This window comes from Astyanax mexicanus, chromosome 9 (genome assembly GCF_023375975.1).
Source record: "Astyanax mexicanus isolate ESR-SI-001 chromosome 9, AstMex3_surface, whole genome shotgun sequence".
Lineage (NCBI taxonomy): Eukaryota > Metazoa > Chordata > Actinopteri > Characiformes > Acestrorhamphidae > Astyanax > Astyanax mexicanus.
Window position 1 is genome coordinate 41,298,287 of NC_064416.1, and position 25,896 is coordinate 41,324,182.

Genomic DNA, 25,896 nt, shown 5'->3' on the forward strand with positions numbered 1-25,896 from the left:
TGGCTAGAGTTTGTATCACTGAATCTATTCAAACTACTGTTTTGTTGCTGTTGTTTGTGTTTTTTTAAACTCTTAATAAATTTACAGGAACATGGCAACCCCTGTGCATTCACTGTAACTGGGACAGCTATCCCACCTGCCTCTCTCTTTCACTTTCTCTTTCTCCCATTGGCTCTTCTTTTTTACTCATCTTTTTCTCTCTCTCTCTCTCTTTTACTCTCTTGCCTGCCCTTCATCTAAATGTCTAAATGATTTAAATGTTCTGTATGAAATTTTGGACATTTGGAAAGCCTCAAAACTTTTTTTTCTTTTTTTGACAAGGTCTCAGACCTTGATTTGCAACTCAAGCCTGAGGCACATCACCCTCTGTAATTAGGAACTGTCAACCGAATCACATTTCCAAGCTTATCCAACCTTGTGCTATCACTCAGCAACAAATGATCTCCTAAGATAAACTGTCTAAAGATAGAAAACCAAAGTGATCGATGATCAAAAGGCAAAGGAAACCTATACACTTTTACAGTTTATTCTGCTTGCAGTTTCTACAGTGGTGAACGTTATTAGGAAATCGCAGCTCAGGGGAACTGTGGAGGTCAAGATGGGATCAAGTAATGAAATCTTAGAAAGCAAAGTGAACTCTTAGAAAGAACTCTTATACTGATAAGGAAGGCAAATAAAACCACTCTAGTGAGTTAGGATGGTGGTGCTGATGATACCAAGCAATGAAGTGCTTCAGGTGTTTCAGGTGGCTTTTTGCAATGCAAATTGTCCACATATTCTCTATTGAGGACATGTCTGACTGACTGTTAGCAGGTCGATACAGTATTTATATCCTCTGCTTCCACCACCATGTGTTTCTATTGTGTTTAGCATGTGATATTGAAAAAAGAATAGACCTCCCTGTAAAAAATACCTTGTTAATTTATTTTTCTTCATTAATGCTGCAACAGAGGATTGAGCTGACATGCCCACATACCGTAACAACCTCTGGCTTTTTAACTTGTTGCTGATAACAGTCTGGATTTTTTTGCTCCTGAGCTCATGGCACCTGTTATTTTTTTTTAAATACGGACCCATCTTAACACAATACACAAATGATTCCACTGTGTGATGGTCCATCCCAGAGGCATCTGAGCCCAGTGATGTATACAGCACTTCTGGACAACATGAGTTAACATGAGTTTTGTAAAGTTTTAAGTGGCTTTTGTAAATGTAACTCCATGTTATAGTGCTTTACACAGACTAAGCCTTTAAAGTGGAAGGACAGTGGGGAAAATCATCTTCCAGGAAGGAACGTGTTCAGAACAAAAATGTTGAAAGATTGTGAAAATTTTGCTAAAATCAAAGTTCTAGTGTAAAAAAACAAAACTAGAACATAGGGATATGTTTAATAGTGAAAGTAAGAGCATTTCCACACGCGCAATTTAAAGGGAACTCAAGGGATTTGGACTAAACATTTGGCAAAACCCCTTTTTTAATTTTAAAAAACAGGTCAAAGTCCTGTTGAGCTTCTGTGGAAACACATGAAAACTGCTGTTCACAGACGCTCTCCGTCCAACCAGGCTGAGCTTGAGCTGTTTATGCCCATTTTAAAGAAGAATTGGCAAAAATCTCAGCTTTAAATGTGCAAAGCTGGTAGAGACAAACCCCAAAAGACTTGCAGTTACACTGTAATTGCAGCGATAGGTGGCTCTACTATGTATTAATACTTTTGCACATCACACATTTACCATTTCCATTTATAGGCTTATAGATCAGGGGTAAAGGAGTTAACAGCCTTCAGGAGTTCTCAGCGTTAAATGGTCTGATTTTCTCTCTCTTTCTTTTCTTTCTCTTTCTCTCTCTTTTTCTCTCTTTCTCTCTTCTGCAGGTGGTTTGAGCCTTTTGTCATTCAGTGGCTGGATGAGAATGAGGATGTTGCCATGGATTTCCTCAATGGAGCTTTGGAGAGAGACAAGAAAGATGGGGTGAGTCCTTACAAAAGGAGTATTCCACAAGATACACTATGTTTTTGAGTAAATCAGGAGTTGTTTTTATGTTATACATTGCTGTGAACAAATAAATTCCCACTGCAGACTTACATACTTACATTATTCAGACTAACACATTACAACTAACACATTTCAATATCAGACAAAGACCTGAGTGAATATAAAAATCCATCAATTATATACAGTACATTAGTTTGTCCAGGTTCTGAAGAGGCAAAGCAGCACCAGACCATCAAACTACCACCACCATGTTTTACATTCAGTATGATGTTCTTTTTCTGAAATGATGTGTTAGTTTTATGCCAGCTGTAACACAACACACACTCCCCAAATAGTAAAAACACTTTAGTCAGCCCACATAATATTTACCCAAGATTATGGTTTTTTTGTGTGAGACAAAGTTTTTTCGGTTCTCAAAATTTTTCGGAGACAAAGTTTTTTCAGGTCACAAAATTTTTCGGGAACAAAGTTTTTTCGTTTTCCAAAATATTTCGGAGACTATGTTTTTTGGTTAAAAAAAAAAGTTTTTCAGTTAACAAAATTTTTCAGAGAATACGTTTTTTGATTCACAAAATTTTTCGAAAACAAAGTTTTTTCGTGTCCCAAAATTTTTTGGTTGTTGTATTTGTTTCGATCAGCAGTGTATTTTTTTTGGAACTCTCCCATTTTCGACCAGTCTTTTTTCTTATTATTAAATCATTAACACTGATCTTAACTGAGGCAAGTGAGAGCTGCAGTTCTTTAATTATTGTTCTCTGTTCTTGTGTGACCTCCTGGATGAGTTGTCCATGCCCTTTTAGGAGTCATTTCAGTAGGTTGGTCACTCCTGGGAAGTTTTCTTCATTTGTGAATAATAGCTCTCACTGTGGTTCCACTGCTGAAGTCCCAAAGCAAATGAAGAGAAATGACTCTGTAGAGAATAATTGGCAATAGTAGAATAACATGTTCCAGCTGGGACCATGCCTAATGGCGGGCGTGGGCTAGATGGTATAAGGCAGGGGTCCCCAAAGTAGTGCCCGCGGGCACTAGGTAGTCCGCAAGGAACTTATGAGTAGCCTGCAGGGCTGTTCTAAAAATATCATTATTTTTTAATATAAATAACATATAATTAAAGGTTAATTGAGCAAATTTGTGATTTCACAAGTGTGTATCAAACTGGAAGCTCTTTGCATTAATTGCTACCCAAGAAGTAGCTCTCAGTTTCAGTTTCAAGGTTGGTGACCTCTGGTATAAAGCCTCCCAGCATCGAGCTGCTGTGGAGCAGTGGAACTACAGTATGTTCTCTGGAATAATGGTGCTCCATCCAATCAACACTTTTGGGATGAGCTGGGGAGTTAATCATTCAACAGTCAGACAACATTCTACAGCTTTTGTAATCAGAAAAGCATTTTTAAAGTGCTCAACAGGTCTGACAGCTGCTATTTTCTACTATCTATAATAACAGATTTATAGCAATCAATCCCTTAATGAGTCCTCCTCCAAATTTAACAAGCCCCAGACCTCTTATTTTCCATCTCTCTTCCAAACCCTGCGGTTTATTTGCTCATATTGTCCAACAAGTGACCCGCACTCGAGCATTACCTTCTGAGTTTACGTGCAGAACCCAGGCCGTCAGATGAGCAGTCACTAATCCAGAGCACATTAGACTGATGAGGATTAATGAAGGAACAGATCGGCATGAATATGTATGGCTGTTATTGTCTTCTGGAGGTACCTAGCCGCTCCGGCGTCGCTTATAGGCACGGATTTATCACACGTTCCACTTTTCCAGCCCTGATTGGATTCATATGTTAATTGCTTGGAGCCCACAACATTTGCAGAGCACGCGAAAAGTCATTTGGTGCAATTGATATCGGCTCCCCGTATCAGCCGCTTCGTGAACGTGTGACATTAGTAATTATAATTGCAGATGTCTCGCTGTTGTCGTCTTTGAATTAACGGGGCAGGGAGATGACGGAGTGGTGCTTGAAGAGAATAAAATGTACTTTCTGTACACACTAGTGTAGTTTATCCAGCATAGGTTTCTTTAATCAGAAAAAAAAAAACATGTGGATATCTCTTATGGTTGCAAGCAAGCTGTGAATTGGTGCTGGAAAAGGCAGTAATTGACCACTAATGAAGGACTAGATGAAGGATAGCTCAAAACCTAAAAAAAAAAAAAAAAACGACCTGACTTATTTTAGTGCAGCTTGATTTAGGACATGTCAGAGTGTCTTTGCTATCATAATGACGGGAAAAGTACAAGCAAAAGGCATGTACATACTCATTCTCTTGATTTTTTTATTATTTAGTATGTTTTGGATGTAACATGAAAATAAACCAATCTGTGTTTCACATGCCATTTCCTTTAAGAGCCAGGTTGGCTCAGAGTTTGCTGCATTGCTATTTCAGGGGTGCAGCAACCTGGACGTGTCCAACGGTTCTCAGCAGAGGAAACTTTTGTCGATGTAAAAGTTTGCATAGCTGCCACCAATAAGGACACCCTAGGGGTTTGTGCACTGCTGCATGTCCGTGTGTGCTTTGGGGATGCAGCTGTTGACAATTAACTGCCAAGATAGCAATGAACGTCTGTCTGAGTGTTGACGACTGTCAAGGTAGTTTTCAGTCAGTAGTACACCTGTGTTCTTTATTGCCAAGATGGCAATACTCCAGAAATTTACCTGAACACACCTCACTTCCAGACCACTGCACCCATTAGTGTAAATCTACTCACAAGCACTGTTGCTATTTAAAGAAGGAGACGTGAAAATAGATTGTTGGCAGGGTGTAAGATAGCAATGAGCATCTACATATCATGATCTACATATTTTTCTAGGATTGAGTTCAGGATTTAATTTAAGTGTGAAATGGACTTAGGGTCTAATGAAACATGATAACAAGTACAAGTACTTTTGTTGATTAGTCCTTGACCTTCACCCCCAGGCATTCTGAAATACAGCGCTTTTAGCCGATGCTTCCAACAGTCTTACAATGCTAGTGAAAGGGGCATAGTGTTGCCCATGTAAAGAAATCACTATTTTTACACTACTAACAACAAGATTAAAGTAGCTCCACACTTCATTGGTAGAATTCTGAGGCATCCAGCCATTTAAAACAAGGCACTGACAGCTTTAAAAGTGCATAGATAGGGTGCCACCATCTTGAAATGAAGTCACGATAATTCACATGACAAATACAAACAAATAGGTAAGATAGGGGGAGAAGATTGCAAAATTAATTCATTGGAATTAGCTGCAATGCATGAATATTTCCACAGAATTCATTTTACAATAGTTATAAATGGTTTTAAAAGTTAAGAGGCCTTTGACATGATAAAAAGATTAAAAAAAAGCATTTTGAAACTGAATTATTCATCAATATAAAATGTATTAGTTATTTGCTAATGTTTCTCTTTTTAAAGCTCTTTCTTTCTCTCTCTCTCTCTCTCTCTCTCTCTCTCTCTCTCTCTCTCTCTCTCTCCACAGTTCCAGCAGACGTCTGAGCATGCTCTGTTCTCCTGCTCGGTGGTGGACGTCTTTACGCAGCTGAACCAGAGCTTTGAGATCATTAAGAAGCTGGAGTGTCCAAACCCACAAGCCCTCGCCCACTTCATGTGCAGATTTGCTAAGGTGGGCAGTCAGAACTACAGCTTTTGCCACACACCCACTTGACCTGATCTGTTTGGAATTCATTTTTAGACTGCTTTCTGCCATAATCATCACTCACTCTCCTTAACCCTTGAATGCTAACGCAGGGTGATTTTTACCCAGGGCGCTCATTGGGATGTTATTAATGTTACGTCACAGATGTAAATGTGTGTGTGTTTAAATCAGGAACGGGTGGACCAAAGACCAAGTTCCCAGCAGCATTATATTTTTTGTTAGGACATTACCTGTTAAAGATTACCTGATTTCCCAATAATTTTCCTGCATTTTTTATAGGGTCATCCATGGTACCTTTTTTTATTTTATGTAATCCTTGGGTTCCAAAACTTGTCATACAGTGTAAACCCAACACTAGTGATGGTTTTACTCATTTTAAAGCAATAACGCATTTTGAGATGCATCTGTTTATACAGAGGCATGAAGTATGTGTTATAAAGCATGTCGTCCCTGTCCAGTGAAAAACACTTATCTCCAAAACTGCAACTTTACAGAAGAGAGAAAAAACCTTGTAAACTTTCAGTGGAAGTCAATGTAAAAAGAGTTTATTTACGGTCATTTTGAAGAGTTTCTATTGGTCTGTTCATCAAGAAATTTTGGCTCAGTGTAAGGGACAGTTTGTCTGTCCCAAATTATGTAGTAAACAAAAAAAATGACAAAAATTGATACAAGTGTTTTTCATAGGACAGCGAGCGACGATATAAGTGTTCATTACGAAGGTCCAATAGCTTCATAGCTTCAATGCAAAATGAAAAAAATTAAAAACCAACAGATGTCTGATGCAGCCACCACCATGCTTAACAGTGGTTTGAATGGTTTTGGAATTTTGGGCTCATTTGTAACCCCACCCTTCTCGTTACTTCCACAGGGGTCCCTTGTCTGTGCCTGTATAAAAAATACCCCATGTGCTCCTTTGTTCTGGGCCGTGCTTTTTGTTTGTGTTAGGCCCTCTGTCTGTAGGTAAACTCTAGCCTGTGTAGACACAGTCTTTTGTTTAATATCTGTTTGTTTCTTAATTCTGCAGTTTTTTTTTTTGTAAGCTTAGTATTTGGTTTGTTTTCTTTAGTTTGTTTCTTTGTTTGTTTCAGGTGAATGGTTTTATTTAGTGTTTGTTTTACTAGCCTTAGTGTTTAATTTACTTCCCTAGTGTTTTTTGTTTGTTTATTATTTAAAATATGGAAAATAAAAGAGACCTGCATTTACATCCTGCCTCCTCAATGCTACAATTTTACAGAACCAGCTGTAGACATCTGCATTTTACAGGAAGATCCAAGTGATGACAGCTACAGCAGAGCACAGACGATCAGTGATTTAGAAAACAGATTAGAAACAGAGAAAAAGAGAGAGAGAGAGAAAGAGAGAGAGAGAGAGAGAGAGAGAGAGAGAGAGAGAGAGAGAGAGAGAGAGAGAGAGAGAGAGAAAAAGAGAGATACTCTAGATTGAGAGCGAAATTAATCAACATATGTCACAGGGCACTCAGGCAATGTATCCTCTGTTTGAAAGCATGTGTGTATCTACGGTGTGTGTATATATGTGTGTGTGTGTGTGTGTGTGTGTGTGTTTGTGTGTGTGTGTGGTTGCCACTAAAAGGTTACCAGCACTGGGTTTGAATGTCATTTACTGTCAGAAGGGTGTGTTCTCTGTGTTCTCATAAATATAGCCCTGTGCTCCATGTCTGATTACACCACACACACACACACACACACACACACACACCTACATACACTCCCGGATTACTTCATTTTCCTCTCAGCTGACACAGACATACGCATGCACACACACACACACAGACACACACACACACACACGCATGGCCGAGTATATAATCCCAACACATCCATCGAACACTGTTCTCCAGCTGTTCAGCAGTGAATGCAAATGAATTGAAAAGGGCAAAGCAATTCCTCATCACACACACACACACTCGCACACACACACACACACCCTGATATGACCACCGGGAGCGCAGAATATGCAAAGAGTGCTTGCACCCCATATTTTACACTAATGCAATGTACACTTAAGCCCATAAATATATGGATCGTGACACAATCTTCATGACCTGAACTCAGATCTGAAATGAAACCTTGAACATGTTGTTGAAGTGTCGACTTTTTTCAGTTTTAATTCAAGGAAATGAACAAAAATATATTATAAAGATTTGATGAATTACAACCATTTTTCTACAAAGCTCAATAGTAACTGGACAAATGAACTTTAGCATAAACTAGATTGCAGTTCCTGCAGAAACTGCGAGCCTGATTGCAGTGCTGATTTGTGGCTCGTCGCTATGGTGTCTTTGCTGGTTGCTTGGTGGTTGCTAAGGTGTTCCAAGGTGGTTGCTAAGGTGCTGCTATGGTCTCATGGTGGTTGCTATGGTGTTGCTAAGTGACTGCATGGTGGTATATGGTTGCTAAAGTGTTTCTAGGTGTTTGCCAAGGAGTTGATTTGGTATCTGTAGCTGTTGCCGTGGTGTTGCCAACTGCTTGCTAGGTGGTTGCTAAGGTGTTGCTATGGTATACCTGGTGGTTTCTATGGTGTTGCTATATGGTTGCTAGATGGTTGCTAAGGTGCTTCTAGGTGGTGGCTAAGGTGTTAATACAGTATTAGTAGTGGTTGCCATGATGTTGCTAAGTGCTTGCTAGTTGGTTGCTAAGGTGTCGCTAGTGTATCTGTAGTGGTTGCTATGGTGTTGCTTAGTGTTTGTTAGTTGGTTGCTAAGGTGTTGCTATGGTATCCGTGGTGGTTGCTAAGTTGTTTCTAGGTGGTTGCTAAGATTTGCTACAGTATCTGTGGTGGTTGCTAGGTGTTGCTAAGGTGTTGCTAAGTGGTTGCTGAGGTGTTGCTAGTTGGTTGCTAAGGTGTTGCTAGGTGGTTGCTAAGGTGTTCCAAGGTGGTTGCTAAGGTGCTGCTATGGTCTCATGGTGGTTGCTATGGTGTTGCTAAGTGACTGCTAAGGTGTGTCTGTGGTGTCCCTGGTGGTATATGGTTGCTAAAGTGTTTCTAGGTGTTTGCCAAGGAGTTGATTTGGTATCTGTAGCTGTTGCCGTGGTGTTGCCAACTGCTTGCAAGGTGGTTGCTAAGGTGTTGCTATGGTATACCTGGTGGTTGCTATGGTGTTGCTATATGGTTGCTAAGGTGCTTCTAGGTGGTGGCTAAGGTGTTACTACAGTATTTGTAGTGGTTGCCATGATGTTGCTAAGTGCTTGCTAGTTGGTTGCTAAGGTGTCGCTAGTGTATCTGTAGTGGTTGCTATGGTGTTGCTTAGTGTTTGTTAGTTGGTTGCTAAGGTGTTGCTATGGTATCCGTGGTGGTTGCTAAGTTGTTTCTAGGTGGTTGCTAAGATTTGCTACAGTATCTGTGGTGGTTGCTAGGTGTTGCTAAGGTGTCGCTAGGTGGTTGCTGAGGTGTTGCTAGTTGGTTGCTAAGGTGTTGCTAGGTGGTTGCTAAGGTGTTACTTTTGAGCTCCTGAAAATAGGAGGCTTCGTAGAAAAATTGTTGTAAGGATATTTTGGTTCATAATAGAATCGAAGGATATTTTTGATCAACTGATCAACAATTCAACTGCATCTCATTTGTTTTATTTTAAATCCAGTGTGGTGGAAATGCAGAGCCCAATTCATGAAGAGTGTGTCACTGTCCTGTATGTATGGGCCTTATTGTAAGTGTGAGAGAGGGAGGGAGATAAAATAGATATTGCATAGAAAAAAAAAACTAAAAAAAGAAAGAAAAGGAACAAAAAAGAGAGAGAGAGAGAGAGAGAGAGAGAGAACCTCTGGCTGGTGGATGATGAATCGTCTCTCTGTCCTTTCAGACCATCAACAAAGTTCTCCTGGAGTACGCCGCCATCATCACCAAAGACTTCCCCTCCCACCTCACTAAAGAGAAAGTGGTGAGTTCCTCACACACACACACAAACACACACACAAACACACACACACACAAACACACACACAAACACACACATACACATACACAAACACACACACACACACACATACACAAATAGGTATAAGTTTCTTAATATGAAGAAATAACAGATTTTGTTTATTTAAAGAAGAAATACAAATGGTAGTGGTAGTAGTAGGAGCTGCAGTAGTAGTAGTAGTAGTAGTAGTAGTAGTGTAGTGGTTGTAGTAGTAATAACAGTAGTATTAGTAGTATTAGTATTAGTAGTAATAGTACTGGCAGAGTAACAGTAGTAGTAGTAGTGTAGTGTAGTGGTTGTAGTAGTAATAACAGTAGTATTAGTAGTATTAGTATTAGTAGTAATAGTACTGGCAGAGTAACAGTAGTAGTAGTAGTGTAGTGTAGTGGTTGTAGTAGTAATAACAGTAGTATTAGTAGTATTAGTATTAGTAGTAATAGTACTGGCAGAATAACAGTAGTAGTAGTAGTAGTAGTGTAGTGGTCGTAGTAGTAATAACAGTAGTATTAGTAGTATTAGTATTAGTAGTAATAGTACTGGCAGAGTAACAGGAGTAGTAGTAGTAGTACTAGTGTAGTGGTTGTAGTAGTAATAACAGTAGCATTAGTAGTAATAGTACTGGCAGAGTAACAGTAGTAGTAGTAGTGTAGTGGTTGTAGTAGTAATAACAGTAGTATTAGTAGTATTAGTATTAGTAGTAATAGTACTGGCAGAGTAACAGTAGTAGTAGTAGTAGTAGTAGTGTAGTGGTTGTAGTAGTAATAACAGTAGTATTAGTAGTATTAGTATTAGTAGTAATAGTACTGGCAGAGTAACAGTAGTAGTAGTAGTGTAGTGTAGTGGTTGTAGTAGTAATAACAGTAGTATTAGTAGTATTAGTATTAGTAGTAATAGTACTGGCAGAGTAACAGTAGTAGTAGTAGTAGTAGTGTAGTGGTCGTAGTAGTAATAACAGTAGTATTAGTAGTATTTGTATTAGTAGTAATAGTACTGGCAGAGTAACAGTAATAGTAGTAGTAGTAGTAGTAGTAGTAGTAGTGTAGTGGTTGTAGTAGTAATAACAGTAGTATTAGTAGTATTAGTATTAGTAGTAATAGTACTGGCAGAGTAACAGTAGTAGTAGTAGTAGTAGTAGTAGTAGTAGTAGTGTAGTGGTTGTAGTAGTAATAACAGTAGTATTAGTAGTATTAGTATTAGTAGTAATAGTACTGGCAGAGTAACAGTAGTAGTAGTAGTAGTAGTAGTAGTTGTAGTAGTAGTGTAGTGGTTGTAGTAGTAATAACACTAGTATTAGTAGTATTAGTAGTAATAGTACTGGCAGAGTAACAGTAGTAGTAGTAGTAGTAGTGTAGTGGTTGTAGTAGTAATAACAGTAGTATTAGTAGTAATAGTACTGGCAGAGTAACAGTAGTAGTAGTAGTAGTAGTAGTAGTAGTAGTTGTCGTAGTAATAACAGTAGTATTAGTAGTATTAGTATTAGTAGTAATAGTACTGGCAGAGTAACAGTAGTAGTAGTAGTAGTAGTAGTAGTAGTAGTAGTGGTTGTAGTAGTAGTAACTACTAATGGAGACCAGCTAGTGGTCCAGCTAGTGATGCTAGAACAGCCATCTAGCCACTACTTGACTTCACCCAAAACCACCTGACAGAAACGAGATATGGAGAGACAGCGACAGAGAGAGAGAGAGAGAGAGAGAGAGAGAGATGGAGAGGAACGATGGTTAATTAAAAGACATACATCAGACTGCTGTATGTCAAAACCGCGAGCCGCCCTTTGAGCTTATCTCTCTCTGCGTGACTGACGGCTCATTTCTGAGCTAAAGCTCGTCAGCTTAATCTCTTCCTTCACATTCTGTCACCCCTTATACCACCCCACCGCTCAGTCCCACTCACATTTATATTATGAGCAAATCAGGTAAAAGACAAAGATTACTCATATTGTAATGCGAGCAGCCTGCACATCTCACGCCTCTACTGTTTACCAACTGCTTAGCGAAAGTAGAACGATTACAGACGTAACAATTCATCGCTTGGCTGGGGTGAACTGTCCTTAAAAAGCCTGGGAAATGAGTGTAAACACAATTCTGAATTTATTCTGGATACTAGCTTACATAAATGTGGACACCCCTTCGAAAATTAAATCATTTCTGGTGCATTGATATCTTGGCTTCAGAAAACAGAAAACAGGTGCTCCACTGACTGATTTAACTTCAACGCCGGACTGTTTCCCTCTGCTGAGAAAAATTGTAGCTGTCCATGTCCGGGTAGCTGCACCATTAAAATAGCAATCCACTAAAGTCAGAGCCCACCTGGCTCTTAAAGGTAATGGCAGGGGACACACAGAGTTTATTTCACATTACGCCAAAAGAGCTGTATTTTATATATTGTTTGAGTGCATATAGAGTAATGCTTACAGTTCCTGAACGTTTATACACAGCATTGCCCACCTGTTTTAGGTCATCAGGTAATTTTCAGAAAGTTCATGCTGGTTTATGTTAGAGCACCACCTCCTTACTGCGTGCCCATTACTGAGAGGGTAATCCACCATCGTCCAATCAGATCGCTCCGTCAGAGCAGGGCATTCCGGCAATACAACGACCGCTCACTAATTGATTTCATTAGTGCTGAAATTCGCTCTGGATCTGCCTCTCACCGTGTCACATTTATCACACTGCTGGCATGTGACCTTTTGAGTAATGTGGGAGTAGAGGACATGCATGCGAATGCTAATTAGCTGCACACCCACTACACTAATTATGACTCAACATCAATCCCATATTAACCCCATGATGAGTATACACTGTTTTCTTTTATTGCTGTTATAAAGCTGGGGCTTGATGAACATTCCTCTGTGTAATTGGTAAATGCCAGCAGGCGTGCTCTGCCTGTCAGAAGTTTGAGTACAAGTACACTTCATGTTGGCAAAATGTCTTAGTATTAAGTATTAATTTGTAATTTTTTAATCAGAGATTTAATAGTACAGTGCCAGAAAAAAGTTTGGACACATCTTAAATTCAGTGGGGTTTTTTTTCATTGTTTTAAGAAACAAAAACATATAAATAAGTATTTAGTAAACAGAAAGGTGTTAAACTAACCAGAATATGTTTTATATTTTAGATTCTTCAAAGTAGCCCCTCTTGTTTAGATGACAAGGAGTCACCTGGAATGTTCAGCTTTCAGGTAACAGCTGTGCTGAACTTGTCAAGAGTTAATAACTTGAATGTCTTGTCTCTTAATAAAGTTTTTGAGAGCATCAGTTGTAAAGTAGCGAAGAGGTAGAGTTACAGGTATACAGTGAATAGCTGTATCTGAGTAATGTTCTAATCCAGATTATGGCAAGAACTACTTAACTAAGTAAAGAAAAAAAAAATATTTTAAGTAATGAAGGTCAGTCAATCCGAAAAACTTAATACATTTTAGTTCTTTAAAGTATCCTCAAGTGCAGTCAAAAAGACCATCAAAAATGATTTTATAGTTATGATGAAACTGGCTCTCATCAGGAATGGCACTGGGAAAGAAGAGCAAACGTTACCTCAGAGTTGCACAGACTTAGAGCCAGTTTTAGAACATTTTAAAAGAATAAAAAAAAACTGAATTTAAGGTGTGTCCAAACGTTTGACTGATACTGTACTGGTTCTTAGCCTCCTAGCATCACAAGCATTGCTATTGATAGGGGTGATAGAGTTCCTATAAATGAAGTAAATGAGTAAGAGTCCTTTTAAATTGGGTAAAACATGAGGTACATCTAGCACTAGCACCACGATCGGGAGATCGCTGGTTCGAATCCCTGTTATGCATCTTGCCTTCAGCTGCCAGAGCCCTAAGAGAGCACAATTGCCTTGCTCTCTCTCCATGGGTGGGTAGATGATGGCGCCCTTTCCCCTCATCACTCCAAAGGGTTATGTCGATCCCAAGCACAAGGCATCTGTGAGCTGATGTATTTGAACCGAGTCACTGCGCTTTCCTCCGAGTGCATTGCGATGCTACTCGGCAATGCTGCCTCATCATCATCAGTTGGAAAAGAGGTGAAGGCTGACTTCACTTCATGTGTCGGAGGAGTCTTCACCCTCCTTGTGTTGTGGTTCCAAGTAGTGATGGGTATATACAGCTGAGTATAGCAGATGAATGGGTGAAATAATTATTTTAGCTAAACTGGGGAGAAAAAATGAGAAACAAAAAAACAAAAATGGGTACCACTTTAAAATATGACTACCTTTATAATAGGTTTATGAATGGTTTATGAAGGAGATTATTATTGGTTATTAATTAGTTTGCAAATACTTAAAAAACAACTAATAACAATTAATATATAAATATATATAACAAATAAATAGATGGCAATCAGTGAGCTGAAAATGTACAAAATAGTAATTCCACATTCATTTCTACTTTGTGTTTTCCTTCAATCAGCATTAAACCTGTGATATTAATATTTTTAAGTATGTTTAACCATTTGCTATAAATGATATATTATAAGTTCAAATAAATGACTAAGCAAACAACGGATCACTTTTAACACTTTTAGTTGATGTGTTGTAACTGCTTATCAATGGTTTTTAAGGCATTTCCAACCCAATCAATACTAATGAATAATCTAATTTATAAACCATTTATAAACCCTTTATAAGGGTAGTCTTATTTTAAAATGGTACCAAAAAAAAAAAAGAATGTGGAAAAGAGCAACTGGCATCACCATCACGCTCATCATCATCTACAAACACAAACACATCAATTTACATGAATCAAGTTCTGCTGGCTCCCGCTCGACTGGACCAGGGCGAGGGCAGATATGAGCGAGAAGAGCGAGAACAAAAAGAAATCAATAAATCATTAAAATTATTTGTTTGTTTGTGTTTGTTTGTGTTCCTGCAGCCCTGCATCCTGCTGAACAACATCCAGCAGCTCCGGGTTCAGCTGGAGAAGATGTTCGAGTCCATGGGAGGAAAGCAGGTACGTGTGCTGCTGTTACTGACGGCCCTGAGCTACACCAGCTGAAATAGCAGCACAGCAGCAGCAGCAGCAGGAAGGAGTAGCTTCAGGGCGCTCAGCGCTGAGGATTCGCCACGCCCGATAAACCTGCAGATTAGACCAGCAGCAGCAGCAGCAGCGGTGGTGTTGGTGTCGGTGTTGTTACTGTTAATGTTTCTCGTTCTCGTGTTGTTTCTGTATTAAAACTGAGCAAATTGACAAGTTTCAGGGTTTAAAGATGACCACTGCAGGTCTGATCCACTAGCAGATGTGGAGACATGTCAGTATATATCAGTAGGAAATGATCTATACTGAAAAAAATTATGCGTAAAGTTTACTTTTTTTTTGCAACTTTCTGCATTTGCTTTTTTTAAGTAAATTTAATTTAAAGCAAATTTAAGTAACTTTAACTCGGTTTTAAGACTTAATTGTTACATAGAGTAAATAAGTGAACTGAACTTCAGTCAATCCTTTCTTTTAGTAAACTTTACTTCATTTATTTTTGCTGAATCAGTCCTTTCTTTTAGTAAACTTTACTTCATTTCTGCATAGAGTACTACCTCATTACAGTTACTTAATTTATACAATATTACTCAAATAATTTATGATACATAGTATATTATAATTTCTGAAATGTAAATATTTTAGTTAAAACACACATATTACACTGTCCCAACACATGGATGGCATGTAATACATTCTTTTAGCATACTATAAAGCATTTATTACATGCCATCCATGTGTTGAGACAGTGAGACTTGGTCTGTTTACAAAATAAATATTTGAGATTATGTAAATATTTGAATGTGTGTTTTAACCAAAATTATATATAACAATATTGTATAAATAAAGTAATTATAATTAGGTAATATTGTATGCAGGAATGAAGTAAAGTTTACTAAAAGAAAGGACTGATTCAGTAAAAATAAATGAAGTAAAGTTTACTAAAAGAAAGGATTGACTGAAGTTCAGTTCACTTATTTACTCTGTGTAACAATTAAGTCTTAAAACCGAGTTGAAGTTACTTAAATTTGCATTAAATTAAATGTACTTAAAAAAAGCAAATGCAGAAAGTTGCAGAACTTTTTTTTATGTCATTTTTACGCATCATTTTTTTTCAGTGTAGATCAGGCAGAAACTCAGAGAGTAATTCAGCTTTCAGGTATTCAAGGGACTCTTATCACAGTTCAGATCTCTATATTTAACCCAGTGAAGCTGCTCATCTGATAAATATCATGTTTTTGAGACTGTACCACTAGTCTAGTAGCCTTCTCAGATCAGATTTAGCCTGGCTGCTATCATTAAAAAGCTTTTATCAACATTATCAATAATATGAAACTAAATAGAGAAGATTTTAGAAGAAGTTTACCAAATGTATCAAGGAATAATGCAGCCTTTTATTTAAAAGGAGAGTTGTATATCTCTTGAACTTTTCTAAAAGGAAAAAAAAAATGTGTTACAAGTTATGATGAAACTGGCCCTAATCAGGAATGTCCCAGAAAAGGAAGAGCAAGAGTTTCCTCTGTTGCACAAGATCAGATCCTCGGAGATAACAGCCTCAGAAACCACAAGTAAACGAAAAAAGATAAGAGCCGATCTTACAAATTTAAATGTATTTTATTGGTATTTAAAGTGATAGACCAACACAAAGTAACCAGTTATTGTAAAGTGAAAGGAAAATTATTTATCGTTTTTTATATATTTTTTAATAAATGAAAATCTGAAAAGTGCAGCATGCATTTGTATTCAGCCCCCCCCCCTGTACTCTGATACCCCTAAATAAGATCCAGTATAACAAATTTATTTTTGAAGTCACCAAATTAGTACATAAAATCACACAGCTGTTTTGTGAAGGCCTCAGAGGTTTGTTTGAGAACATAAGTAATCAAACAACATCATGAAAAACAAAAAATCACATCAGACAGGTCAGCTCTTAGCTTTAGAAACCCTAAAAGAATATGGCGTCCACCTAAACTGACAGCCCGGGCAAGGAGAGCACTAAATAGAGAAGCAGCCAAGAGGTCCATGGTCACTTTGGAGGAGCTGCAGAAATCCATATCTTAACTACTCTATAAGTTGTGTACTCCACAAATCTGGCTTTTATGGAAGAGTATCAAGAAGAAAGGCATTTTTGAAAGTGAGCTGGATGAAATCAATGAGAAAAAGGCACTCTAGTCAGATGAAACCAAACATTTCGGTCTAAATGCAAAACAGAGTATATGTGGCGTAAAAAACAACAACACCATACATGACCCTAAACACAGCTTTTCTTGAGTTGATGGGCAGGTGGATGAAGCTAAATACAACACAATCCTGGAAGAAAACCTGTTGGAGGCTTCAAAAGACTTGAGACCCACCTTCCTGGCAGAGATTCAGCTTCCAGCAAGATAATGACCCTTAAAAAATACAGCCAGAGCTACTATTGGATGGTTTAGATCAAAGCAAAGCAAAGTCCCCCTGACCCAAATCCCATTGATAATCTGTGGTGAGTCTTGAAAATTGATGATGCTCTCCATCCAATCTCACTTGAGCTTGAGCTGTTTTACAGAAAAGAATGGTACACATCTAGAGAATGAGATTTTTGCCTATTCTTCTTTGCAAAACAGCTCTGACTGTATGTTTAGGGTCATCGTCTTGCTGGAAGGTCTCAAATCTTTTGCAGCCTCCAAAAGGTTTTCTTCTTTCTTCTTCATCTATCTTCCCTTCATCCTTGCTCGATCTGTCAGTTTGGGTGGACAGCCATGACTTGGTAGGTTTAGAATACGTGTAGAATATGTTATACTTTTTCTATTTTTGGACGATGGATTGTACAGGGCTCCTTGGGATGTTAAAAGCTTGTGATATATTTTTATAACCTACCCCTGCTTTAAATTTCTTCTCCACAACTTTATCTCTGACCTGTCGGGTGAGTTCCTTGGTCTTCATGATGCTGTTTGTTCACTAGTGTTCTCTCTAACAAACCACTGAGGCCTTTATAGAACAGCTGTATTGGACTCTGATTAAGTGACTAAAGAAGCGACTTCTGAAGGCACTGGATTTTATTTAGGAGTTCCAGGGAAAAAGGGGCTGAATACTTTTCACTGTCACACTTTTCAGATTTCATTTTGTTCCAATTCACAGTTTTGTGCTACTTTGTGTTAGTCTATTGCTTAGAATCCCCAAAAAAAGTACATTTAGGTTTGTTTTTGTAGAGTGACGAAAAGTGAAAAAGTTTTAAGGGGTATGAGTACTTTTGCAAGCCACTGTACTAGCTGTTGTCTAAGCTATAGCTTCTCTTTAGAGCCAGTTCTGCTCCCGGTGGACAGTGTGTGGTCATCTGTAAACCTCTGTTTTAGATGTTCTCCATCTTACCTGTTTCTTCTTTCCCCATGAAAACTCTTCAGTTACATCTCATATTAGTCTGCATGCTGCTGTAGATCCTCTTTCTCTCTCTCTATTTCTCTTGCTCTGTATCTCTTAGTCCCTTTCCTTCTCTCTGTCTCTCTAACTGTGGAAATGTCTTGTGCCCTGTTCTTCTGTTCTCCTTGTTCTCCTGTTCTTCTTGTCTTTCCCCGTCTCTTCTGGGCTCTTGCACCAGGAGGAGGGGGTTGTGGCCTTCTGTAAGGTGTGTGGATAGGTCTCTTACTCCATCTTTCCCAAAGCCACTGCTCCACAGCTAGCCTGGAGCTTTTCTACAGCACGCCACACTCATCCTCAATCAACTAAAATCAACATCTACCGTTCCTGACTGACTCTGCTTTTCTGGAATGGTTTGGTGAAAAAATCAGACATCAGGCTCAGTTTCCACCTTTAGTCTGCATGTAGACCATCAGCCAGTTCCTGCAAGTTCCTGTAGGTTTCTACTGGATCCAGGAGGCTAATGTAGCTAAAAAGTAAGGGTTATGAAGACAGATTTCTACCCTACTCTCTAGGTTTAGGTTTGTGTGTAGGTTAACTTAAGGTTGGGACTAGGATAAGTTTGGGTTTAAGTTGGGTTAAGTCCTTGTTCAAGGGCAAACCAATTGTACATAAAGGAGTTTAAATGCTTACTTTCCACAGAAGAACCATATTGGCATGTGTCACTGTGAGAAAGCTTTCAAATTCGATATCAATTGAGGGTTCATCTCCATCAACCAACCAACATGGTTTTGGGCCAGCCAGGTCAGTGCCTAGAGCCGTGGTCAACTATTGCTGTGGTACCCAGAGAGCAGTAATGTTTAAGGGTCTTGAACGTCTCAATTGCCAAACATTGGCGGCTTCTCAAACCCAGATATCGAACCCACAACCCTGTCATTAATTACCAGATTCTGTAACCACTGAACCACCAATGCCCTGTTGCCCCATCACATGATACTAAAACGAACCATTGTGGTTATAGAGGAGGGTGTTTGGGAAGATTGTAAAGGTTCCTCACACTTTATTACCAACAGGTTTCAAGCTAGGCCAGTTATGTTCTTTGGGACCTCCAGCCATAGATAGCTCTGGAGGCTCAACCTGCAGTTCCCCTATTGGCTAAAACTTTACAAATGTGCCAATCAGAATCCCCTGATTGATGAGTGATTCCAAGCTTAGGATCATGCAGTATTTTCCTTTAGACACTGAACATGTCTTTCTTGGCTGATGAACTACATGTTAGATTCAGTGGAAATGTTTGAATAAATAATTTTTTTCACCAGATTACTCCTCTCAGAGTTGCAGGATCAGTGGTGGAGTTGACTCTAGGTTTTGTGTGCTAGCTGTGGAGGTCAGGTTCCCTCATTTCAGCAGATCAGTTTGAACCATCCAACCAGCACGTTACCTCTCAGCCTCACCCCAGTAAACCTCACCCCAGTAGACTCCTTCAAACGTTCACTAACACCACATCCAGGAGCATGTACTGCACCTGCTCGTGTCTAGCATGCAAACATACACCTCAGCGGATAATCCCTGCTCTGCCCGTGACCCCTTGCACACACTGATGGACTGCGACTCGGCTTCATTCATATTTATCTGTCCTACTCTACGATCATGTGGATTTTTTGTTCATTTTTCCCCCAAACTGAGATTTTAAACTTAGACCTACAAATAATTATTCAAGTAGCATAAAAAGAGGGGGATCCAAATGATTGAGATGTCTAAAGCGTTGCTGCTATGATCAGGAGATCGTTGGTTTGAATCCTGGTCATGCAGCTTGCCGTCAGCTGCCGGAGCCCTGAGAGAGCACAATTGGTCTTGCTTTCTCTGGGTGGGTACAGTAGATGGTGCTCTTTCCCCTTATCATTCCAAAGGGTGATGTAGATCAGCACAAGGCTGCGTCTGTGAGCTGATGTATCACAACCGAGTCGCTGCACTGTGATGCTACTCTTGTGTTGTGGCATTACCAGTGACATGTCTATTTAAAAGACAAACTGCTAAAACAGACATTTAGTCCAATGTTAAGTTAAAGAGCTTAAGGTGTTGCCATGTGGAAAAGCCAGACCTCTTCCTGTACCCAGGACCTCTTCCTCTTTCCAGTTTTCTTTTGAAGAAGTCTTTTGAAGGTGTAGGAAACAGTACTTACAGCTTTCTGGCTTCATCTGTAAGTTCTCTAAAGAAAAAACTTGTAACAGTTACAGAATGATCTGTGTCTCTGTGTGTTTGTCTAGTTAATATGATTAGTGTTTAAAAAAAAAAGGTTAAAATTTGTTTATGATGCTCCACCAACTGTAATGAGACCAAAATGTTGCTGTGGTTGGTAGGCTAGCGCTAACTACACTGTATAACTTTGGAGAGGCAGGTGTAAAAAAAAGTACCAAACCTTTGTTCTCTTTGACTCTGGTACAGACTAAGTATGTTGTAAGGTATAATCCCAGTGAAGCCATGGCCAGAAAAAAAAAAACACTATTAATTGTTGCACAGATACCAGATTTTAAATTATATCTATATCGACCAATATTATCAGTCAAGCCGCAATACATACTGTCTGTAAAATAAACAAAGGCCGCCTGGACCTGATACTTATAACCTGTGCAATGTTGAACTGGTAACACATGGTCTCAGTGGCGTGCAGTTAATATAGTGGGTACCCCTTCTGCAACACCCCCCATGCGACCTACACATTGATTTATATTAGAACTACATATTTCTGTCTCAACTATGAGTTTAATACACATTAACAGCCGAAAAATACAGCTACGTACAGCCATCCAACAAATAGCACTCATTTGTATGCCTACAAGATGCCAGGTCAGCCAAAAGATTAAGCAAAGACAAAAACTCATCAGTCAGATGGCCTGTTATTGTGAATTAGTTTCACATTGAAGGAAAGCATTTAAAAAGTTTTTTTTTTAATATGATGTGACACAACATTTGCCTCATTTACTGTTGCAATTCCATGATAGTTAGCTAACAGTGATAGTGCTAGTCTTTACCTTCCTTTTTTCGGCATCACCAGCGACAGGTATACAGCTGAGGAACAACTGAATGGGTGGGACAATTGGCCTAGATACATTGGGAGAAGAATAGGGAAAAAAATGAACAAAAAATGTCTAAAATAGAAGGCAAACTGCTGAAACTGAAATGTAGTCCATTGCCATGTGGATTAGCCAGACCTCTTCCTCTGTTGAAGGTGTAGGACACAGTACTTACTGCTTTCTGGCTTTATCTGTAATAGTTAATAGTTACAGAATTATCTGTTTTTGTGTGTTTGTCTAGATATTGTAAATTAGTTTCACATTGAAGGACAGCCTTTAAAAGCCTTTTTAATCTAATGTGACACAATGGGTCTGTCCCAAAACCTAGGGAGCTCTCTACATAGGCACTGACTACGTAGACAGCTGTTTAACTAGACAGCGTTCTAACCGCCATCCAGCCTTATAAGACACATTATTGGGACTCTCTAGTTAGGCAGCGACTGCGTCACGACCTGGCCCCGCCCACAGCATGCTCCCACTGTTTACTTACCTCAGCCGCGGGAACCACCTCATCTCCCTACCGGCATTATGGACGAACCTCTTGCTGTTTTTACTACAATTTTAATCGTTTTTGCACTGGAGGAAGAGCGACAGAGACGTGAGAGTCGACATGCTGCTGCCAGATGCCGAAATTTAAGAAGAAGAGCGCTTATTTCTGCCCTTGAACAGGTAAGATCGTCTCAAAAAAAATTTCCTCTTATACTCTGAGATAAAAAAATCCACTATTAATACCCCCCCCCCCATTAGTTCATTGTAAAAACAATGGTATTTTAACAACAATTAATTAAGTTTTTATTATTATTATTATTATTATTATTATTATTAATAATGTACAGAACACCTACATAGTTTATTTAATACATTAATATTGATTAAATAATAATCAAGCTGATACAATTAATTGAAAATTGTGGGGGGGGGGGGAGTTTATATGCAGACAGACAAATGCTGTCTTTTAAGCATGAAAGGTTTGTTAAAAGAATAGCACTCATCTGTTTTTGCAAATATGCATTTTATTTTATGCTAACTTCAAAGTGATACAACTATACACATGCAGACAATTAATTTATTAACAATGAATCAATCAATCAATAAATAAATACATAAATAAATAGAACCTGTGTGAACAGTTAATTTTCAAAACAGATAAGTGATATTAAACACTAAGGAGCAAATCACTTTTCTGTTTTGCAAAAGAACTGTACACACTAACTAACTAAATAAATAAATTTCTCCCTCTTGCAGGGAGAAAGACCTACAAGATACTGTGCTCTGAAAAGTTATCCGGCACCCAAAACCTGGAGAACTGCAGAGCATCTCTGATGACTTTGTGAGGCTGGGAATCCATGCGGCTTCCACTAGTGGGTGCCATGTGCGAATCAAAGCCCCTGGAGAACCTGATGCACAGTGCTACAGAAACTGGAAGCTCTACCCCTGCAATTTCAGGCTGTCTGTGACCACCAGGCAAAGTTTCTTGATGTTTTTATTGGCTTTCCTGGCTCAGTACATGATGCACGGGTGCTCTGTTACAGCACTTTGTATCGGCAGGCCACTTTCCCACCCAGAGGCTACATGATACTTGGTGATGGTGGGTCCCCATGTATCTCTCAGCCCATAGCCCTCATCACTCCATTCAAGAAGCCTGTCAGAGGAGAAGAGAGGGTGGCCTTCAACAGGCATCATGCAAGGGCACGTTCTACAATTGAACGTGGTTTTGGGATGCTGAAGACCAGATGGAGGTCAATTTTCCTGCATTCTCAAGAAGTGAACCGAAGGTTTGTGCCAGAGGTGATTGCTGCCTGTGTCACTCTGCACAACATCTGCATGGGAGCGGGAGATGTTGTTCAGCCTGAGGAGGAAGCAGATGAAGATGAGGAAGCTGATGTGCAGGAAGAAGACATCACAGCTGTCAGTGGCCACCAATTACGGGAGCAACTTTGTGTCAACATTGCTGGTGTCCAGTGATTTTATTAAACTGGAAACAAATAGATCAGTTTGGTTTTCATTAAATGTTAAATTTGCACTGCCAATATTGTGTAAATATTGTACATGCATCATTCATGTTTGTTTAATGCTCTAGTTTAAAATGTCTTATTTCATTGTCTTATTTTGTGCTACTTTAAACCAGTTCACTTGTTCTACTCACTGTTAATATTAGTCTTGTTCTGTAAGTGTGGTTAGAATAAACAATACAAACAATATAACTGAAGTATGAATTTCAGTGTTATTATGAACAACCTATTAAGTAAGTTTATATCAGTATAGAATACCTATAAGGCATGCACTAGTTTTCCATGACTGCTTTAAAAACACACAAATGCCAGTTCTCAACTTTAAAAAAAAAACGACAACTTTATTGTAAAACATGCATAAATTAATCTCAGTTCATTTTGTTAACTAGCTTTTCTAGGAGGTTATACAAGCGCTCTGACCGCTCCTGCTCTGCTCTCTTCTCTCTCCCCCTCAATTATACTTTAACAATAATTTACATATCTATACTACCCTCAAATCAATACATAAAAATCAATAAAATACATAAATCATTCTACACAATTTCAGGTTCATCTTTGAACTTACATTGTATTTATTTTTTAAGTTGTCCCATTTCTTTTACTTTGTCCGCAAGCCCCAATTCCAGAAGAACAGTCCTGTCAAAGAACAAACAAAAACAAATTATGGCATTAAGATGCTTTATAGTTGAGGAAAATAACACCATTTTAACTTCAGTGATCTACACAAAGGCTTCGATTTAAGTGTAATCAAACATTTTGCAAAATCTACCTACATTTTTTAATTAGTTTAGAAAGATGCCTAAATGCATGAATGTATAACTTAAGCAATTATTAGCTTAATATTAGCTTAGATATGCTGTAACTGGCAATGCATTAGTTACGTATTAACTAGTTTTCTAAAGCGGGTTTTCTATCAACTTATTTGCCACAAACCTATTGTTTTATTATTGTAATCATAAGCCATTAGCTAGCTGGTTGGATTAATGTATCAAAGTGTAAAAGCTGCATCATTTAAGATGGAATAGAATAAGAATATATTATCGTCAAATAACTAACTAGTTTAGCTTAAATAAGCTCTTAATTCCAAGCTGAGAGAGCTGAGTTTTTCTCCCCAGTGAAGAGCCTCTCTTTTTCTATGCGAGCCTTTATAAAGGCTTCTATTGCTGATCTGCTCCCTAAAAGAGTGCAAGTAATTTGTATATCTGAACACTGGCTATCACGTTAAACAGCCCACATACAGATCGTATAAACCCGACAGGTCTAACTAACTATACAGAAAGGGTTAACAGAGTTAACTAATAAAATATTATGGCGACTGATAAAAAAAGCGCTGAATATCGCCAGTCAGGCTACTTAGCTATTGAGCTAACAGGCTAGTTAGCATCAGCCCATCTAAAACAATGCACTGGCGCTTCAAAACCCGCTAGCATAAATGCTAACACCTCGATATATAAAAAACTGGAAAACGGCCACCAACTAACCAAAACTACAAATAAAACGCTAGTTTATGTTATTTTATGCCAAGAAAACTCATGAAACACCACACTTACGCTATAAAAACTTAAATAACTTACATTTAAAAATGACTTCGGCGCTGGCCGATCCACTTCCGTCCGCCATGATGGAAGAAGTTGAGCTACGCTGTTCTGCCCCGCGCTGCATCATGGGATTGCCTTACCGGCTGAGGAAGGGTCTAATGCTCTCTTATTACAGGGTCAGAATAAGGTATCTTAGTAGACAGCATTTTAAGGTATCTAAGAATTGGGACAGCCTACTTCTCGGGAACGCGGATCCAATGACGTAAGATGCTGTCTATGTAGAGAGCTCCCTAGGTTTTGGGACAGACCCAAGATCTGTCTTATTTACCGTTGCAATTCCGTGATAGTTCGCTAACTATTGAACTAACCCAGCATGAGCTCCGTTTATGACTAAGCAATGTGTTCGTAGCCCCTTCAGCAGAGCGCCGAGAAGAGGTTAGACAGTCATGGCTCCGCCCCTGGAGAGAAAATGATGAATCTGATTGGTTAGATTGTCCCATGACTTTGCTAACAGACTCATTACTACACCCTTCACAAAATCAGCAGAAGGATCCAAGCAGACACACGTGAGCAGAAGTCATTTTAAAAAGCTCTGATTGGTTAGAACAGCTGTCAGTCAGATAAGAGTCCTGTAGGAACTGAAACACTTAATATTAACTTAATAGTAATGCTTTCAATTAGTTGCTGTTTTTTATTTAAGTTAATTTATAAAACATATGCTTATAGATTACACTAACTATAATATATATTCCCTGATTAAATATTATGTAATGATTTACGTGCACCTATTGTCACCCCTTCTCTGAAGGGTTAGAAGGGCCTCACTGGACACCATTGCATGGTCTGTAGAGCAGCATTTTATTTGTGCTTTCTTTCTGTAAAGCAGTAAAGACTTCATAGATTTGCGGTTGAGTGTATGTGTGCCTCACTAAATGTTAACCAACCTGCGTTCTCATTAAGATCGTTGGGTTTAAACCATTTAAAATCACGTCTGCTGTGTTTAATTTGACTCTACAACAGCCTACCTTTGACAGAACTGCCACTGTCAAATTTTCTATCAAACCTCTATCAAAAAGCACCAATCCACTTCCACTCCAATTTCAGATTAATACAAATTGAAAGATAATAACACGTGCTTACAAGTCCTCACACTGTCAGACTGATGGTCCTCATATGTGATAATGGTTGCTGGATGCTGTTAAATAGGCTGGAGCCCTGCCTCTCCATTCCCCTCACACTGACTCTAAACAGCTGATGAACAGCAGCTGGCTGTTAGCGAGCGAGTCAGTCAGTTTTTCTGAGGAAGCCGAACTTCTCGGTGTGACGTAAACGTCTCCAAATATAACTCTGGCATGCACCAACAGCGCTGGCTCCCCGAAGCAATTAGCAAACTAAGAGAAAAAGGTAATTA

General features: G+C 38.8%; 1 protein-coding gene and 1 long non-coding RNA gene across 4 annotated transcripts in view; one reads left to right on the forward strand and one right to left on the reverse strand.

Annotated features, from left to right (window-relative positions):
- Nucleotides 1-25,896, forward strand: part of LOC103026877 (protein unc-13 homolog C) — a 365,017-nt gene that overhangs the window by 241,430 nt on the left and 97,691 nt on the right. For 2 of the 3 annotated variants that reach the window (XM_049483498.1, XM_049483499.1), the window contains exons 20-24: nucleotides 1,871-1,967; nucleotides 5,456-5,599; nucleotides 9,447-9,524; nucleotides 14,430-14,507; nucleotides 18,103-18,129. In XM_049483498.1, the coding sequence (XP_049339455.1) occupies nucleotides 1,871-1,967; nucleotides 5,456-5,599; nucleotides 9,447-9,524; nucleotides 14,430-14,507; nucleotides 18,103-18,129 (424 nt within the window). The remainder of the gene's footprint in view (nucleotides 1-1,870; nucleotides 1,968-5,455; nucleotides 5,600-9,446; nucleotides 9,525-14,429; nucleotides 14,508-18,102; nucleotides 18,130-25,896) is intronic. The other variant, XM_049483500.1, reaches the window with a different exon arrangement.
- On the reverse strand, nucleotides 21,843-24,788 carry LOC111192404 (uncharacterized). Its single transcript, XR_007440686.1, has 3 exons — nucleotides 24,522-24,788; nucleotides 23,513-23,583; nucleotides 21,843-22,784 (listed from the first exon to the last, which is right to left on the reverse strand). It is a non-coding gene; the product is annotated as an uncharacterized LOC111192404 (long non-coding RNA).